We start from the raw sequence: 18,821 nt of genomic DNA on the forward strand, positions 1-18,821 counted from the left end.
CACAAACTCCAGGTGGCCCCTTCATCAGAGGTTCAAAGATGCTTTTGTTGCAGGCACACTTCCTGAGGTCCAGCATCTCCTTCTCCAGGCAAGAATACTGGAGTGGGTTGCCATTCCCTATTCCAGGGGATATTCCTGACCCAGGGATTGAACCCGGGTCTCCTGCATTGCAGGCAGATTCTTTACCCTCTGAGCCACCAGGGAAGCCCCTGCTTCTTACTCACAGGGCCTATTACTCACTGGCATAATTTGGGGGACATACAGAAGGCTTTCTTGATTGAGAATATCTCCAAGGAGCCATGAATCTAGAGTCCTGAGCATTTATCTTCTCTACTGATTCTTTTAAACCATGAGCAGCTTACGGAGAACAGCACGTTCTCTGTTCAATTATTATTATTTTTTTTGTAAAGGAAAAATCCCTGTGTGACATACCCATAGGATGTTCAAGTGTCAATGCAGCTCATCTGTCTTCATAGTCCAGCCTGCCAGTCTGGACTCTTCCCTGTATCTTTTCTCTGTCCCCAGGCACTATTCCCTGGGAGAAAGGCTTTTCAAGAGCCTCATGTGAGTTTTTGCCTCCTTGGGTGCCTTTATTAACAAACCCTAAAGAAAATCCATGGATTTCTATTTCCTCATCCACCTTGTTATGTGTTATCATCCTTCCCAAATTAACCATAGAATCGCTGTGTGAGGTGGTCCACAGGCTTTCACAATAAAATCAACTGCATATGGAAATGAATCTGAAAATTCCATTTATTAAAACAAATACATTATCTATGAGGGGGTGAAAGTGTACACATCACATTCAGGTTTTTCTGCTTTAACATTTCTGTATTTCTCTCTCTTTGAAAGATATACTCCATAGATCTTATATAGGAAAAAATGTGAACAGTTCTAGGGCTGGGAAAACATTAATGTATATGTATAATAATTCACCATTGCCAGGAGCAGCTAGAAGTAAATATTAAAAAAAAAAAGTACAAAAAAATTCCATAAGATAGCCTGCTTGATTTCTCAAAATTCTTTTTGTGATTATAAGTATACAGAGAAATGGTTTTAAATTTTTCCTTGGTAAGCAATCTCTTTCAAATATTATGAGCAAAGTTAGCCTCAGTTCAAAGTACTTACTCACAAGCTCTGACTTAAATAGCACTTGGTTTAAAATTGAAAGAAAAAAAGAAGAAAGATTTAATACTGAGGATGATACAAGATTGGTTTTTTCCTTAATAGAGTCTGCATTCTAAGTAGAGGGTTATTATTACTGTTTAATGAATTTCATGGCAGATTTTTCATTACTACCCAATATATACATAAATTAGGGCCTTGACTAATTAAGCTAAGCTTTCCTATTAGTCACCCCTTAAGATAAAATTATGCTGGTGAAAATGATTGTTAAATTTCTAAAAGAATTAAAACTCATTAGAGGCATAAGTAATCAAAAGATTATTTCCCCATTAACAAGTAAAAATACCAATAAGTTAAAACTCATATAAAAACTCTGGGATTATAATTCCCTTTTATAGGACATGAAATTATGAATGAGCCAAACATTTTTCTTAAACTTAATTTCAGAATACCTGTGTATTTTCTGCCTTCTTTCTTCCTTAATAAACAAGGTCACATGCAGTTTGACACTGCCTTAACTTTTAATTAACAGAGCTGTATTCCTATGAGTTTTAATTCCATTTTAACTGCTCCAAAGATCTAGCTTTACATGAAAATATAGAGACTCCTTCTGAGAAAAATAAATGGTGCGGCTTATAAAAAATATCAGGGTCTTACAATGATGCTTTAATCACCACCAAAGAGTGCTTTATTCACACTTGTTTTTATGTGAACACATATTCAATTCATGTTTTGGCTTATTTTAAAAATATGGTTGGGTTTTAGTTGATTCCACAGTATTAGTAAGCCAATGGTACAATACTATAGTTTAACACTCTGCCAGGGTTTTTCCCCCCACTAAATCTTCATCAGAATCCCACTGACTGTAACAAAATCCAAAAGTCTGAACAGAAGTATTTGGTTACAGGAGTGCATTCATGAATTTCACAATGTCTTAATAGTCTCCCTGCCCCCCCCCCAGATATGAGTTTTAATTGAATGTATTTATTGTTTTACCCTCATCCCCATACAAGAAGCTAAGCAAAGTGTTTATCAAGTTTCTTTCAAAATCCATCCCTGGGCAGATTTTTATTTTCTTCCTTCTTTGCCCTCCTTTTTTTTTTTTTAATGGGAGAAAGAGAATGGAAAGAGAATAAAATTAATTCAGAAATCGTCTTTTGGAATTTCAAAATAAAAAAAGAGTTGTAAGAGAGCCCTCATCTGCCTAGAAACAACACTGAAAAAAGTGAGAAAGACTTCCAAGTTTCCCATTACTGGTGGACTGGAGCCACAAAGAAAAAAATCACTTTCAACACATCTCTTGGGAAGAGAAGGCTAGAGCTGCAAGGAAGTTGTAAACAAAGGCAGAGAGACTCTAACCAACAAAGAGGAGAACAAACACAAAGAAAAGACTCTATTGAGAATTTAGGTGAAAAACAAAGGCTATCTCAGTGGAAAAAAGAGCCAGAACTGCTTCTGGTGGAGCTGCTTGGGGTGGCACCTGACCCTTCCTTGCTGGCATGTGAACAGCTGGATTCTGAGAGTGGATTTGATTTGGAGTAAAGGGTTATTCCTCTTGATACTTGAACAAATGAGGGCCATGTGTTTTCTTGTTAAGAAGAGCACAGAAAGCCTTCTTCACTCTAGAATTTTGGCGACTCAGGGAAAAAGGGAATTTGCTCTGACTCTGTGACCACAGCACTTCCCAACTCAAGGTGAATCTGTGTTTCTGATGCTTGCTGCTACCTGTGCTGCCCTGGATCCTGGTTCAAATCAAAATGCTTTGGATTCTGGAAAATACGTTGCAGAAGCACTGACGCCTCTGTTAACTAGGAGGTATTTTAGGCGTGGCTAAGGCTCTGAAGTCATCTCAGTTTTCAAGATACTGAGTCTTGTCCTTCCTAGCTTTATTCCTCTTTTATTCTTTTTCCAAACTTTATAGTAAAACAACAGAACTTCTGAATGGATGTAACATGGGGACATTTTCATGCAGTATTACTCAAAAACTGTCACAAATATATGAAAGCACCAGTCACAACACATGATTTACTTTTACTTGCAGAATCAAAGCTATCATGTACAAATGTTAGGAATAGTGATCAAAGAACACAGACAACCGGCATTTGTTGTTGTTATTACCATGAGGATAAACCACGGGGAACACCTCTCTCAACCCTTTGGGTGCTCATCCTTCGAGTTCAGTCTTACAGACAAATCCAGCCTATCTCTTCACTACTCTAATGGAGAGGGGTGGAAGGAAGGGTGGGGGAAAAGGGAAAAAGAAAAGAAACAAAGACGAAACATCAACGTCATTGAACCAAACCATGGCTACACTGGGCGACTCAGCTTGTCAAAGGGTATTCTAAAGGCAATATTCATTCCAAGAAGGTCATACATATCTGAGCTCAGGACAGCTGTCTGTTTTAATTTTTATTTTTTTTAAATATGAAGCAGAAACATAAGGTTTGGGGAGGGATAGCAGGAAAGAAATGACATCAATTTTATCTTTACATATTCCCCTCCTCTAGGCAGTTCTCCAGACATCAGATCTCTTAACTTGGGGTGTGGATCAGCTTTCATACTCATAAAGGGGACCAGTTCTTTAAACATGCATAAGCCTGGAGACTCCAGGATGGTTCTCCTCCCTCTCTTTAAATGCTGTGGACTAGAAAGGCGCCCACTTTGCTAAAAACTCTACATCAGTGTCCCTGGAGCCCCGAGGCTCCTCAGGTTCCTCCTGAAGACTTAAAGGATAGCACAGAAAAACTTCTTCTCCCTAAATGGGTTTTCTGAAGCCGGAACAGGTGTCAGGAGGGGATCTTCCTTGGCATGCGCTTCACAGTAGGCCATCAAATCTGCAGCTGCCTTGGACACCTGGAAAAGACGACAAAAACAACCAAAACTTTAGATGAGGCGTCGATGAAGGCGCTGATGCAGGCTCAGTGAGTCAAGGCTCAGACTTGGGTGTCCACGCTGCCTGGGTTCAAGTGAAGCAAGATACTCATCCTCAAAAGCCACTGTTTCCTCATCTGTGAAGAAGGGAGTTGATGATCTTGACCTCACAGGGCTGCTACAAGCAGGTCTGGGATTAGAGTGAGGTGAGTGAAGCACTGAAGGAGGCATTCATGGTCAGGGTCAAGCAAGCATCAACCTTGTATTTGTCCAGGCATCTCCTTAAATTCTGTGCCCCAGGCAGGTTGCTTGCTTCCCTCATCCCAGTCCCAGCCCTGGCTGCAAGGGCTTAGGAGGTAAACCACATACATCATTTAGTGCCTAGAACACCATAAGCTTTTCACACAGGCTATCCATTATTATCATTCTGTAGTTGTGTCTCTCTGCTTCAAAAATTGAGCTAGGGATGCCTAAAGCCATGTTGATTTCTTTTTAACAAACACGTGAGAGGTATTATACATGTACTCACACAACTTTATATATATGATAATATTATACGTAATGTATTACACATATTATATGTGTTACTTCAACCAAGCATCACATGCTTTAAGGAATTCCACTGGGAGGCAGGTCAGTGATCTCAGTGATGCTGTCATTTCTCACATTTCTGTAGCTCCTTGTTGAATGTCTTCTGGAGTACCTTCCTTTGATGAGCTTTGACAGTGGCAAATTTTCACTATTGAAGGGGAATTTAATATGAGGAAATAAATTACAAGTCATTTGTAACTGCATCTTGGGCCTAGGTGGATGATGATCTACCCAGAGAATGCCATCTGGAGGTCAAAAACCATAAAGTCAAGAGTCAGTCTCTTACAAGACGTAATACACTTGCTCTAGAAATCAATACAAACATTTCCCTACATCAGTGTACTACTACAACAGCAACTCAAAGTGACTACTGGAAGATAGTCCTAAGAGTGGGGAGACAGGATTATTTCTGAAAAGATTCATTGCCCCTGCTACATGTGGCTTATACATACCCAACAAAGGCATCCGACTTGCTCAATGAGACATAAGCAGAAGTGATATGAGTCACTTTGGGGCAGAGACTTCAAGAACTAATGCATAGTTTGCCATCAAAGTCTTAAACACAACTGATTTTTGTATGTTGATTTTTTTAATCTGCTACTGAGTTCATTTATTAGTTCTAACAGGTTTTTTTTCTTTTTTGAGGGGGTGACATTATTAGGATTTCTCTATGTAAGATCATCATCTGCAAACAGAGACAATTTTACTTTTTTGGTTTTGGTTTCAATACCTTTTATTTATTTTTTCCTTCCTGGTTATTCTGGCTAGGACCTCCAGTACTACGCTAAATACAGTCATGAGAGTGGGTAACCTTGTCTTGCTTCTGATCTTACCAGAAAAACTTTTAATCTTTTAACATTGAGTATGATGTCATCTGTGGGCTTGATATATATGGACTTTATTATGTTGAAGTGCATTCCTTCTATACCCAATTTATTGATAGTTATTAACATGAAAGGATGTTGTATTTTGTTAAATTTTCTCTCGTATCTAATGAGATGCTCGTGTGATTTTTATTTTTCATTCTATTAATGTGATGTAGCACATAATGTGCTGTTGAGTTTGGTTTGCTAATATTTTTGTTGAGAATTTTAGCATTCATATTCATCAGGGAGATAAGCTTACAGTTTTCTTATAGTGTCCTTACGTGGCTTTCATATCAGGGTAATGCTGACCTTGTAAAATTAATTTGGAAGTGTTCTCTCCTCTTCAGTTTTTTGGAAGAGTTTTAGAAGAATTGGCATTAATTTTTTTAAATGTTGGGTAGAATTTACCAGGAAAGTCGTCTGGTCTTGAGATTTTCTTTGGTGAGAAATTACTGATTCAACCTTACTGGTAATTGGTCTGTTCATATTTTCTATTTCTTTTTCAAAGATTCAGTCTTGGTAAGTTACATGTTTCTAGAAACTTATCCATGTCTTTTAGATTATCCAATTTGTTGCATTTAATGATTCATAGTAGTCTCTTATGATCCTTTGGATTTCTGTGATATCAGTTATAATGTCTCCTCTTTCATTTCCAGTTTTACTTCTTTGCGTTTTGTTTTTTTTTTTTCCTTAGTCTAGCTAAAGGTTTGTTAATTTTGTTTAACTTTTCCAAAAAATAGCGCTTAGCTTTGCTGACTTTTGTCCTTCTGGTCTTTATTTCATATATTTCTGCTTTGATCTTTGTTTTTGCTTCCTTTCATGAACTTTGTGCTTGAAATTGGTTCCTAGTTACTTGAGGTATAAAGTTAGGTTGTTTATTTGATACCTTTTAAAATGTTTTTCTTAACACAGGTGTTTATCACTATAAACTTCCCTCTTAGAACTGTTTTTGCTGCATCCCATGTGTTTTGATATGTTGTGTTTCCTTTTTTTTTTTTAATTTGTTTCAGGGTACCTTTTAACTTTTCATTTCTCCTTTGATCCATTGGCTGGTTGTTTACAAGTGTGTTTTAAACTTTCTGCATATTGGTGAACTTTCCAGTTTTATTCCTGTTACTGATTTTTAGTTTCAAACAGTTGTGATTGGAAAAGAGTCTTGGTATGATTTCAGCCTTCTTAAATTTGCCAAGACTTGTTTTACGATCTGTCATTTGACCTATCCAAGAGAATGTTCTGTGTGCACTTAAGAAGAATGTATGTTCTGAAGCTGTTGGATGCAACATCCTATATATGTTTTAGGTTCACTTGGTCTAAAGTAGACCAAGTAGAGTTCAAGTTCAACATTTCCTTATTGATTTTCTGTCTGGATGATCTTCCCATTGTTGAAAGTAAGGTAGTAAAGTTTCCAACTATGATTGTATTATCTGTTTCTCTGTTTAGTTCTGTTAATATGTGCTTAATGTATTTAGGCACTCTGATTTTGGATGTGTATATATTTATAATTGTTGTATCCTTTTAGTAAATTGACCTATATATCATTATATAATAAATTTCTTTGTCTTTTGTTGTAAGTGTTGGCTTAGATCCTCACTGTTTAATAGGCATTACATTGATTATTAAAGTATTTTTATTGTGTTTCTATTTTGCTACAGACATTAAGTTTTCTCTACTGATCTGTTATCCTCCTTTTATAGAGTAAAAATTGCAGGAGTGGTTCAGTGTCATATAGCAAAGTAGGCTTCAGAAAAAGAATTTGAACATTAATGTTTAGCCATTAAGCCACAGCCATCTATATACAAACAACTCCAACAGCCTTCTACATACAAACTACTCAAATGCAGGGCTAGTTCCAAAGGTCAATTGAAATTCTTTGTGCATCTTTTTGAAATGCTATTATGACAGAATGAAAGGAAACAGCCTGTTCTTGTCTTAGCTCCTCTAAATGAAAGCAAAGAACAGACTTTTAGAATCTCAATTACTTTTATTGTTTTGGTTTTTTAATTGTTTGAGGCATAGTCATTATTATGCAAGCAGCAGAGACTAGACAATAGTAATGTCTAAAACTTCCTTGTTAACAAGAGATACAGCAGTGTCCCTACTCGTTTGCAATGCTCACACACAAATGTGCAGCAGGAATTTTCAGTCTTTTAATTGTACAGAAAGCACTATACTGGGCAAAATTTAACATATTATTGAGAGAGGAATTTTTGCAGACGCTAATGCCTGTGGCTGGTGATTTGTTATGTAAGGGAAGACTGAAACTTCTCTGGTCTATAACATTTGGATAACAAGAGATGAAATTAATATGTCTCTGGTTAATAATGTGTTAATAGCTTAGAGTTGCTCACTTAGAGTTTGAACACTTGATTCTGAACAATTTCCTTCTGAAAATATAATATGTGTTTTATCATGTTTCCTCAACTAGATTGCAATCTCCTGTGGGTGACGGTCCAATACAATGTCAGAATCCTAGCAGTAATTAGAATAATGGCTAATATTTATCTGCCCTTGATACATGTTACTTTACACACAGTATTTTATTTAATCCTTAAAACAACACTGTAGGTCACAAGCTATTATTATTATCCTCACTTTTAATATGTGAAGCTGAGGTTTCATTAGGTGTTTGCCCTAGTTCTCACAGCTCGTGAGTACCACAGTCATGAGTCTTAGTGTTCTTGACTTAATTTTTAGGAATGCTCTTTCTTTCTAATTCTTAGTATTATTCTTTATCCTTACCTTTCAATGAGTTACAGCAATAGCCTGCCTGGCAAATCTTCTGGCTTTCTAACCATCCCTGCTAACATTTCTCATAGAGATTCTTTCACATTTCACGTTCCTAGGCCTAGTTCTTCCATGAAGATTTCCCCAATAACTTTAGGTAACCTCTCTCTTTTCTGTTCTGTTGATTGTTCCTACTAAAATATCTTACATTTTAGAGATGATCAAGATGCAGAGTAGGTGGACCTGGAACTTATCTCCCACCACAAACACATCAAAAATACATCTACATGTGGCACTGAAAACTAACTGGAAACTGGCAAAGTCTCCTATACAATCAAGGCTGAAAGAAGGATCTACACAGAATCGGGTAGGAAGGGAAGAGAAGCAATCAGGTCAGGACCTGTGGCTCAGGCAGGGGACTCAGAAGAAAAGGGAGATTACAGGAGTAGAGATCCTCCCTGGGGAATAAATGGTTCAAGCTACATATTACAGGCACGAGTCCTGAGGTCTGGCCCAGTGAAGACAAGCTCCCTTGACTGATTGGATGACTGGGAGGACTAACATGAGGGCTGTGGGAAGCCCAGACTCTGTCTACTTGGGAGGAATGCATGTACGCACTCACTTTCTCCTGAAGCAGAGTGGAGAGGGCTGATTGAAATTGCACTGGTGGCTGGTTGGTTTCCCATGACTGCCCCAGAGCACCCCAGCTTGAGCTGAGTGAATGTTCCAGTCCTGTTTAATTCATGTCATAGCTCTACGCTGGAGTGAGGGCTGCATGACAGAGAGAACTCTGCTCTAAGACGCAGAGGTGGTTCTGACCAGAGTGCTGTGTGAGCAGGGCGGGGGCAGCCATTACTGGCACTCTCAGAGGCAGTGCATCAGAAGCAGCCTTGAACTCTGAGGCTAGACCACAGTAGCTTGTACCCTGACAGATGTCGAGAGCCCAAATGGGCCCCTCTTGCTCCAGCACTGCTCCCAAGGGTGCTGGTGCTGGGATAGGGGACAGTTCACACTTCAAGGGAATAGAGCCCGCTTGGACCTGACCCTCAGAGCTTCTGCTCCAGCAACTTGGAACCTGCCTGCACCCCCATTAGGGCAGTAACAGCCACTGAGCAGGTGGGAAGCCCTGGCTTCCCCCTCGCCCTTATCCTCTTCACCTCCAACCCTACCCTCCTACCAAGGTGACAGCTGCCAGAACACCCTGAGGAAAGATGTGACTTGTGTTCATGCCAAATCCAGCTCTCCTACCAAAGCCATTGAGTACACGCACACTGTATAGGGATGCTCCCATAAAAACATCTCAGATTTGTCCCCTTATTGTCACCTCTTCTGAAAATGCCTTAGTCCAAGCCTCCATCTTCTTTTTTACAGTTACTAAAACAATCTCTTAACTAAAAATTTCCAAGGGATCTTTTATAGACTGAATGCTTGTGTCTCCTCCCCACACCCCTAATTTATGTTGAAATCTAATCTCCAATGTGATGGTGTTTGGAGTTGGGGCCTTTGGCGGGTGATTAGGTCATGAGGGGCTTCCCTGGTAGCTCAGCTGGTAAAGAATCCACCCGCAATGCAGGAGACCCCAGTTCACTTTCAATTCCTGGGTTGAGAAGATTCCCTGGAGAAGGGATAGGCTACCCATTTCAATACTGTAGCCTGGAGAATTCCATGGACAGAAGAGCCTGGCAGGCTACAGTCCATGGGGTTGCAAAGAGTCTGACATGACTGAATGACTTTCATTTTCATTTTTAGGTCATGAGAGTAGAGCCCTCATGAATGGAATTAGCCCTCTCTTATAAAAAGAGACCCCAGAGAACTCCCTTGCCCCTTTACCCATGTGAGGTCATAGAAAGAAGATGGTCTATGAACCAGGAAACAGGCTCTTACTAGATGTCACATCTATGGTACCTTGATCTTGGACTTCTAGCCTCCAGAACTATGAGGAATACATTTCTGTTGTTCATAAGCCACCTGCTGCTGCTGCTAAGTCACTTCAGTCGTGTCCGACTCTGTGCGACCCCATAGATGGCAGCCCACCAGGCTCCACCATTCCTGGGATTCTCCAGGCAAGAACATTAGAGTGGGTTGCCATTTCCTTCTCCAATGCATGAAAGTGAAAAGTGAAAATGAAGTCGCTCAGTCGTGTCCAACTCTTAGCGACCCCATGGACTGCAGCCTACCAGGCTCCTCCGTCCATGGGATTTTCCAGGCAAGAGTACTGGAGTGGGGTGTTATCGCCTTCTCCGTCATAAGCCACCTAGTGTATGGCATTCTTTTATAGTAGCTCAAACGGACTAAGACGGGCTTGATGAACTAAATTCAGGGTGTGGTCTGTGAAGTTCAAAGATAAAAAAAAATGACATTGTTATTTCCACCAATCTCAAATGGAAATCTAACGTTTCTTTCCATTATAGATGTAGACAATACAAGTAGCATTAACAGTTTCTGTGATTTAGTCATCAATAAAAATCAGACATTTTCCATCATATTAGTTAGTATAGATATACCAACATTTTATGTTCTTTCATTTTGTAAGTACATAGCCACTCTTATATCCTACCTAATCAGTTAATAAAGAAGTATATATGTTTAACTGTATCACAAAAGTTTTCCTAAAAATATTCTGACGAACTATATTTTAATATAATTCATTTCCTTTGTAATTTAAAAACATTCTGAGAAGGAGACCATATGCTTCAGCAGTCAGCCAAACAAGTTTAGGGGCACAAAAAATTTTAAGAATCTCAGCTGTATATAACTTCTCTTTTACAACTGTGCCAGGAGTAGTATTCTCCATACTGCAGCTAGAAAAAGTTTTAAATATAAATTGGCTCATATCACTCCCTATTTAAAACTTTCAAGAGCTTCTCACTGTACTTTGTAGAAAGCCAAGACATCACAAAAACAGCCTGTGGGTCCTGCCTACTTTTGCCATCTCTCCAATTTCACGTGGTAGCATTTTCCTCTCCCATACCAGTCTCCTCTAATTCTGTGAAAGCTCCAAGTTCTTTTCTGCCTTGAAGCTTCACACATACAAGTCCCTGGAACACTCTTCTCCCCACCTCCTCACCAGGCTGGCTCCTCCTCTCTCTTCAGAAGTCAGTTGAAATATTGCCTCTTTGCAGAGTCTTGACTGATTATCTTATCCAGTAACGATGAGGTCATCACTTTCCTCACCTATTCTGTCTCCCCACTCTTTTCCTTCATGGAAAAATACTTATCACGATTTATAATTACAACTCTCACTTGTTTATTTGATGATTGACATTTCCCTTCAGGCATTTGGCTTTCTGAAAGTGGGAATCATATCTATTTTATTCACCACTATGTCATCAGTGCCAGCACATAGGAAAGACTCAAATAACTGCTGAAAAAGTTCTCAAATATAATCTTAATCAACAAATACTCCATTCAAATAATATTTACTGAGTACCTAACATGCTAGTCACAGTTCTGGAAGGTTGAAATAGTTAGGGGACAAAATAAAAATTCCCGTCCTTGCAGAACTAATGTAGTATTCTAGACTTCCAATTTTGACTATGATGGAGGAACAGGGACTAATTAAACCCTCCTGCTTTAACTTAAAAACTGGAAAAAAAAATGAACAAATGTTTTTTAAAACATTAGACAGTAGGCAACAGAGGACAGTTATCCCTGAGAGAAGGGAGGCAAGATAAGCCCCATGTCCCAGCTTACCGCTTGAAAAGATTTCTAGGCCACAGCACAGGGAGGGGCTACCCAAACAGATTTCAGAAACCTCCTTGAGTTGATGAGGGAGTGACAGAGAAGAAAAACACACACACACACACACACACACACACACACACTGGAGAGAGAGAGAGAGAGAGAGAAAGAGAGCAAGCACGCATTCTGGAGGCCTCCAGAGGATTCCTTTTGAGTCTTTGGCTGAATACTGATCAGCACATATGTGGGAGAAAACTGCTTGAGACTATGAAATGAATTTCAGAAAGGATCAAGTGAAGTAGTCCCCGGTGATCACACACGGCTGGAGTAGTTTCTGTCTCTACTGGACAGAGTAGAAAGATCTCATACACATAGGGGATTGATGAGTTTTAGGAAGGGTATCTTCAGTAGTGGTGCCAAGTAGGCCTTGACTAACGGCTGAGGTGGTTAGTCACCTATCAAAGTTCAAAAGAACAGATCAAAATGTTTCTGAGTTATTTAACTGGACCACAGAACAAAACCTCCAAATATTTAAAGACTACAAAAACTTCCAGTATGCCACACACACACACAAAAATTCACAAATTGTGGAATATAATAAAAAAAATCCAGGCATACAAATAAGTAGGAGAAAAACATATTCCATAATGAGGAAAAAATTAATACAAATTAATTAATCCAAAAATGAGGAGAAAAAGATGCAGAATTGACGTAAATGATAAAATAAATAGATAAGGATGCTGTTAAAATAGCTATTGTAAATATTGTCTACATGACCAAGGAAATAGAGGAAAGCAAAATATGATTAAAAGAGACATCAGTTCAGTTCAGTTCAGTCACTTAGTCGTGTCTGATTCTTTGCAACCCCATGAACTGCAGCACGCCAGGCCTCCCTGTCCATCACCAACTCCTGGAGTTCACTTAAAACTCATGTCTATCGAGTCGGTGATGCCATCCAGTCATCTCATCCTTTGTCGTTCCCTTCTCCTCCTGCCCCCAATCCCTCCCAGCATCAGTCTTTTCCAATGAATCAACTCTTTGCATGAGGTGGCCAAAGTACTGGAGTTTCAGCTTCAACATCAGTCCCTCCAAAGAAATCCCAGGACTGATCTCCTTTAGGATGGACTGGTTGGATCTCCTTGCAGTCCAAGGGACTCTCAAGAGTCTTCTCCAACACCACAGTTCAAAAGCATCAATTCTTCGGTGCTCAGCCTTCTTCACAGTCCAACTCTCACATCCATACATGACCACTGGAGAAACCATAGCTTTGACTAGATGGACCTTTGTTGGCAAAGTAATGTCTCTGTTTTTGAATATGCTATCTAGGTGGAAGATATTAAAAAGGCCCAAATCAATTTTTTAGCGATAAAAAGCACACTGGATGGAATTAGCACCAATTAGACATTGCAGAAGAAAAGATTAATAATGAACTTGAAGACAATAACAGGAACTCTCCAAAGTGAAGCACAGTGAGGAAACAGACTGAAAACAGACAGAGACCACTGAGCTGGAGACAACGTCAGGAGCCTAATAATCATACAACTGGAGTCTGTGAAGGAGAGGAGAAATATAGTGTGTGGAAGAAAGGAAAGAAAAAATAATTGAAGGCATAATCACTGAAAATGTCCAAATTTGATAAAAACTATAAATCTACAGTTTCAAGTAACTCAGTACCCAAGCAAAGAACCATGAATCAAACTACCCCAATGTACAGCATAATCAAATTGCTTATGTAGTGTTTGAGTAGAATGATGGAGAGAACAGAAAATAAAACATAATAAATAGCTATGGAGGATGTTAGATGATAGTCTGTTTTATAAGAAAATAAAAAGTACAGCAGGGTACACTACAAAGAAAAAATATCTTTATATGGAGAAATTTGGAAGACATCATCTTAATCAAGTAATTAAAGTTAATACCACCAGTAAGTGACAATTTGAAATCATGTATCACTGACAGAAGGGAGCAGTGAGATGGATATCCCCCCAGTTCCCTGATATTAATGTCAAATTTCTGTTACTTTAATTAAATCATAAAGAAACACCAGGCAAACCAAAATTGAGTGACACTCTATAAATCTGTATAATCTTTATAACTGTCAATGTCCTAAGAGTCAGGGACATCTGTGCCTGACAGGACAGCTAACTACCACCCATGATTCGGAACTGGGTTCTTTTGCTAAAAGGGACATTATTGGGATTATCTGAAATACTTCAATGGGGTCTGAGGAGTAGAAGGTGGTGATGTATAAATAAATGTATAAATGTTAATTGTACATAATGATTATATTATGAATATGTAAAAGCATGTTTTTACTTATAGGAAATGTTAAAGTATCCAGAGGTAACAGGCACCTGTTGACAACTCTTCTCAAATGGTTCAGGGGAAAACAAAATTCTTGGCATTGTACTTGAAACTCTTCTGTATCTTTGAGGTTATTTCCAGAGTAAAAATATTTTTTCTAAAGAAAAGAGAAATTAGAAATACTGAGTATGAATAACTTTCTTAAGAAGTTAAGCTTCAAAGCAGAGCAAACAAACGAGGCAGTTGCTAGAGGAGGAAATGAGGGGTTCAGGAGAAGAAATTTAAATTTTATATAAGATGTACAAATAACACTATATTTGAATGATGATGGAAATGATGAAATAAAGAATCAAAACTGGTGATTCAGAATGAGCAGCAAACTGCTGGAGCATGTCCCTGATAAGGGAGATGAGATCTATTGTGCAATGAAGGAATTTCCTTTTGATACGAGCAAGCATCTCCCTAGATTGACAGCTGTGAAACCCAGCTACCCAGGCACTTCACCCAACTGGACTGGGGCTGAGAATCAGTGAGAAAGGGAAGGAGGGCTCTAGGCAGTCCCAATAAAAACCACCAGATTATAATCTTGGGCTCTGAAAAATAGGAATCTATTCTGGCAGACACCTTTACAGCTCTGAGTAGTAGAAGTTGTCAGTAAGAATAAAAACCAGACCCGAGAATTTAAACTGTAAGTAAGGCTTGAGTAAATTCCATCTTCATTACACCCTGAATCCTGAAACACACCTTAAAATTAACGCTGCAAAATGCTTGCAACCCACTGATGGGTCATCACTGCCTGTGCCCATGGACAACTGCCTATGTGTTAAGGGTATCAATCATTCAATCACTCCTTCAGTTGTATTGCCTGCACTATTGGAGCCATCCAGGATTTACAGTTTCAAATTGACTCCTAAAAGGACTTCAAAGATCACACTGGGATGGAACCTTAGAATGAGAAGTTATCCTGAACATTGAATATTGCCTGTTACAAGCCTGGCAAGACAGCTGAAGGCAAAAGAAACTGTAACACCTCTGGGAAGAGATCATAAAATTTTCACACTAGAGAGACTGACCTGCACTTGTTTACAGAGATGTTTTTAACTCAGGTCAAAAGCTGTTGGCTACAGTAAAGGCTTTATCATTCATTGAACTATCAATATGTAATTCAAGTAAGGGAAAATTTAAACATCTAGTTTGATCCTTAGTAAATGCAGAAGTGTCTGTATTCTTCCCTGTGTCTTGGAATTATACTGAGAACACAACAGTCGGTATGCTGAGCAACATTAGGAATGCCAGAAATGGAAAGCAGCATACCACGATGTCCCGTACCACCAAGGTGCCCACATCACTGCTGGTGGTCAGAGGTGAGTCTAAAGGATCTCTCCGTTATGACTGTGGAAAGCACCCAGGATCAAACTTTGTTTGTGATATTAGAGAAAGTAAAATTGTATGAATAAATACCTAGCATTTTAAATTTGTACAATCAAGTGTAAATATTCTAAATAATCTTGCCCTCCCTGTTCGTCCAAGGTGATATTAAACTGATGATACACATCAATAGGATTTTCTTTTAAAAAAGGAAATAAAAGAATTAATTTTCAAAACAGTCATCAAGAAAAGTACATGGTATTTACTCAATTTAATTAAAAAAAAAAAAGACATTCAAAATTATCCAAAGTAGTTATATTTTGAAGAAGGAAGAGCTTCCTCTGGTCTGAAAACTAGGTTATTCAGAAAAATTCATTTTCTAGGGATTTTGAATTATCAAGGTTTAGCGGTGGGCTGCCGTCCATGGGGTTGCACAGAGTTGGACACGACTGAAGCGACTTAGCAGCAGCAACAGCGGTACTGCTTCTCTAGCTCCCATGTACAATGCACAAGGCTAAGAATATACTTGGTGCTTATTACCATTGACACCACAAAAATACAAAGGATCATAAGAGACTACTACAAGCAACTATATGCCAATAAAACGGGCAACCTCAAAGAAATGGACAAATGTTTAGAAAAGTACAACCTTCCAAGCCTGAACCAGGAAGCAATAGAAAATATGAACAGACCATTCACAAGCACTGAAATTGAAACTGTAATAAAAAATCTTCCAACAAACAAAAGCCCAGGGCCAGATGGCTTCACAGGTGAGTTCTATCAAGCATTTAGATACAAGTTAACACTTATCCTTCTCAAACTCTTCCAAAAATTGCAGAGGGAGGAATATCCTCAAACTCATTCTATGAGGCCACCATCACTCTGATGTCAAAACCAGACATAATATTTCACAAAAAGGAAAATTACAGTCCAGTATCACTTAAGAACATAAATGCAAAAATCCTTGATGGAAAACTAGCAAATAGAATACAATAATACATTAAAAGGATCTTACACTACAATCAAGTGAGGTTTACACCAGGGGTGCAAAGTGTACATATACAAATCAGTCAATGTGATACACCATATTAACAAATGAAGAATGATGCAAAAAGTTGGGGATGAAAAGGAGGAAAAAACCTATATAATAGGAATTAGAAAAATCATCCCTTTAAATCAGAATTCTTTCTAAAATGTAAATTTTGAAATTGTCTTTAATTGAGAAATAGGATGTTTTAAAGAAAAAAATTTTGGAAAAAAAAGTTTTGAATTTATTATCTTATAAGCAAATTTCAAATAAATCTGTCGTAGCTCATTTATAAATGAGCTTCAGGGGGTTGATCATTTTTTTAGGGTGTTTGTAAAAATGCCATAAGACATATTAAAGGAGGAAAAGGAACATGAGGAATTAAACTTCTATCTTTATTTAAAAAAAAAAAAAAGAATATACTTGGTGCTTAACAAACATCTACTGAATTTTGAAAATTGTACCAACCCTCATAAAAATGAAGTTTTATGCTCAATTATTAATGTACGCCTGGATTCAATTTAAGTTTTTTGTTCCACTTTCAGCAAATCAAATAAGTTAAGACTGGATATCTTTGAATACAGCCTTTTCCTCTGTAAGTTCCAGACACACTATACCTATTTTGTTAACCCTGAAAATAGTCTCAGTTTGGCCTATATGTAAGGTAGAAACTTACTCTTCCTAATAAACTGAATGCAAGAATTTTAAGGAAGAGATGTTAAAACTTTTGATTCAAATGCTGGAGAAGTATTTGAAAAGTCTCAAACCTAGGATGTCTGTCCCCTCTCCAGAATGAAGCAGGATGTCTGACTTGTGTCTCAGTAAAACTTTCCCTGAAGTTCAGTTCCAATGTATTATGAGTTAATTGTCAGAAAGATGATTTACTTACTAGAAATGTTTATATTTGGTTCAATAGTTACACAACTTTGTCAGTTATGAAAATCAGTCTGTTCTTTTCATGTTGAGCTGTTTTCAAAAAGAAGGTATACTATAAATGCTGGCTACTAATATTCATATACTTGACATAAAACAATTTACCTATTTTAAAATGATCAATTCTGCCCTACTTTTTGGCATTTTACTGAACTTTCTCCTATATGATGAGTTTTATTTGTCCAGTGACATCATGCTTGGAATTTCCCCAACCATAAATGTAATTGGAAATGTCATCCAAAATACAGTTCCTAATGTCTTGTTATATGATACATTTAGTACATGAACTTAAAGCTATCCACTAAAAAAAAAGTGTTTTCTCATTGCCTGCCTATCTCATCACCAAGAAGTAGACAATAAGGTCTTTGACGTTGAGGACTGTGTAATTTATCTGACGACGGTAAAATTATTTAGTAAACTGACTAATAAGTAGGATCAGAATGGAAAAGATTCATGAACAAGTGGGAATTTAAGCTGACCTGTAATAGAGGAGTAAGATTCAGGTATTGTCCTAGTCCATTTGGGCTGCTCTAATAAAATGCCAAAACCAGGTGGATTGTAAACAACAGTTCTCGAGGCTGGAAAGTCTAAGATCAAGGTGCTGGCGATTCAGTGTCTGTTGGGTCTCGATTCCTAGTTCATAGATGCCTATCTTCTTGTTGTAACCTCACAAGGTGGAAAGGGCAAGGGAGCTTGCTGAGCCTTTATATGGGCACTAATTCCATTCCTGAGGGCTCTGCCTGCATGACCCCTAATCACTTCCCAAAGGCCCCATCTCCAAATTCTGCCACATTGGGTGTTAGGATTTTAATGTATGAATATGGGAAGGGACACAAACATTTAGTCTACAATAAATAGGAAAAGAATAGAAAAGACCCTGATGCTGGGAAAGATTGAAGGCAGGAGGAGAAGGGGATGACAGAAGACAAGATGGTTGGATGGCATCACTGACTCAACAGACATAAGTTTGAGCAAGTTCCAGGAGATGGTGAAGGACAGGGAAGCCTGGCATGCTGCAGTCCATGGGGTTGCAAAGAGTCGGGCATGACTGAGCAATTGAACAACAACAAATAGGAAAAGAATAAGTGGAAGGGTGTTCTCACTGAGGGATTCAGAATAACCAGAGAGATGGTAATCTGCACAGCATATTCTTTAGACAGTGAAGAACGCCAGTTCGAAAGGTCTATTGGAACCATTTGGGAGAAATGAGAAATAACTTTGGCATTTATATGTGAGGCCAATATAAGGAGCATTCAATTAGTTAAGAGGCAATCATTTCACTCATGCTCCTGGCCTTGGCTTTATTTTGCACTTACATGTATATTATTCAT

At 38.3% G+C, this 18,821-nt stretch overlaps 1 protein-coding gene across 6 annotated transcripts in view; it reads right to left on the bottom strand.

Moving 5' to 3' along the window:
• Positions 1 to 727: 727 nt before the first annotated feature.
• Positions 728 to 18,821, bottom strand: part of GNG2 (G protein subunit gamma 2) — a 130,845-nt gene continuing 112,751 nt past the window's right edge. For all 6 annotated transcript variants that reach the window (XM_070378080.1, XM_070378078.1, XM_005894545.3 and 3 more), the window contains one exon: positions 728 to 3,978. In XM_070378080.1, the coding sequence (XP_070234181.1) occupies positions 3,850 to 3,978 (129 nt within the window). In that variant the 3' untranslated portion in view covers positions 728 to 3,849. The remainder of the gene's footprint in view (positions 3,979 to 18,821) is intronic.

This window comes from Bos mutus, chromosome 10 (assembly GCF_027580195.1).
Source record: "Bos mutus isolate GX-2022 chromosome 10, NWIPB_WYAK_1.1, whole genome shotgun sequence".
Lineage (NCBI taxonomy): Eukaryota > Metazoa > Chordata > Mammalia > Artiodactyla > Bovidae > Bos > Bos mutus.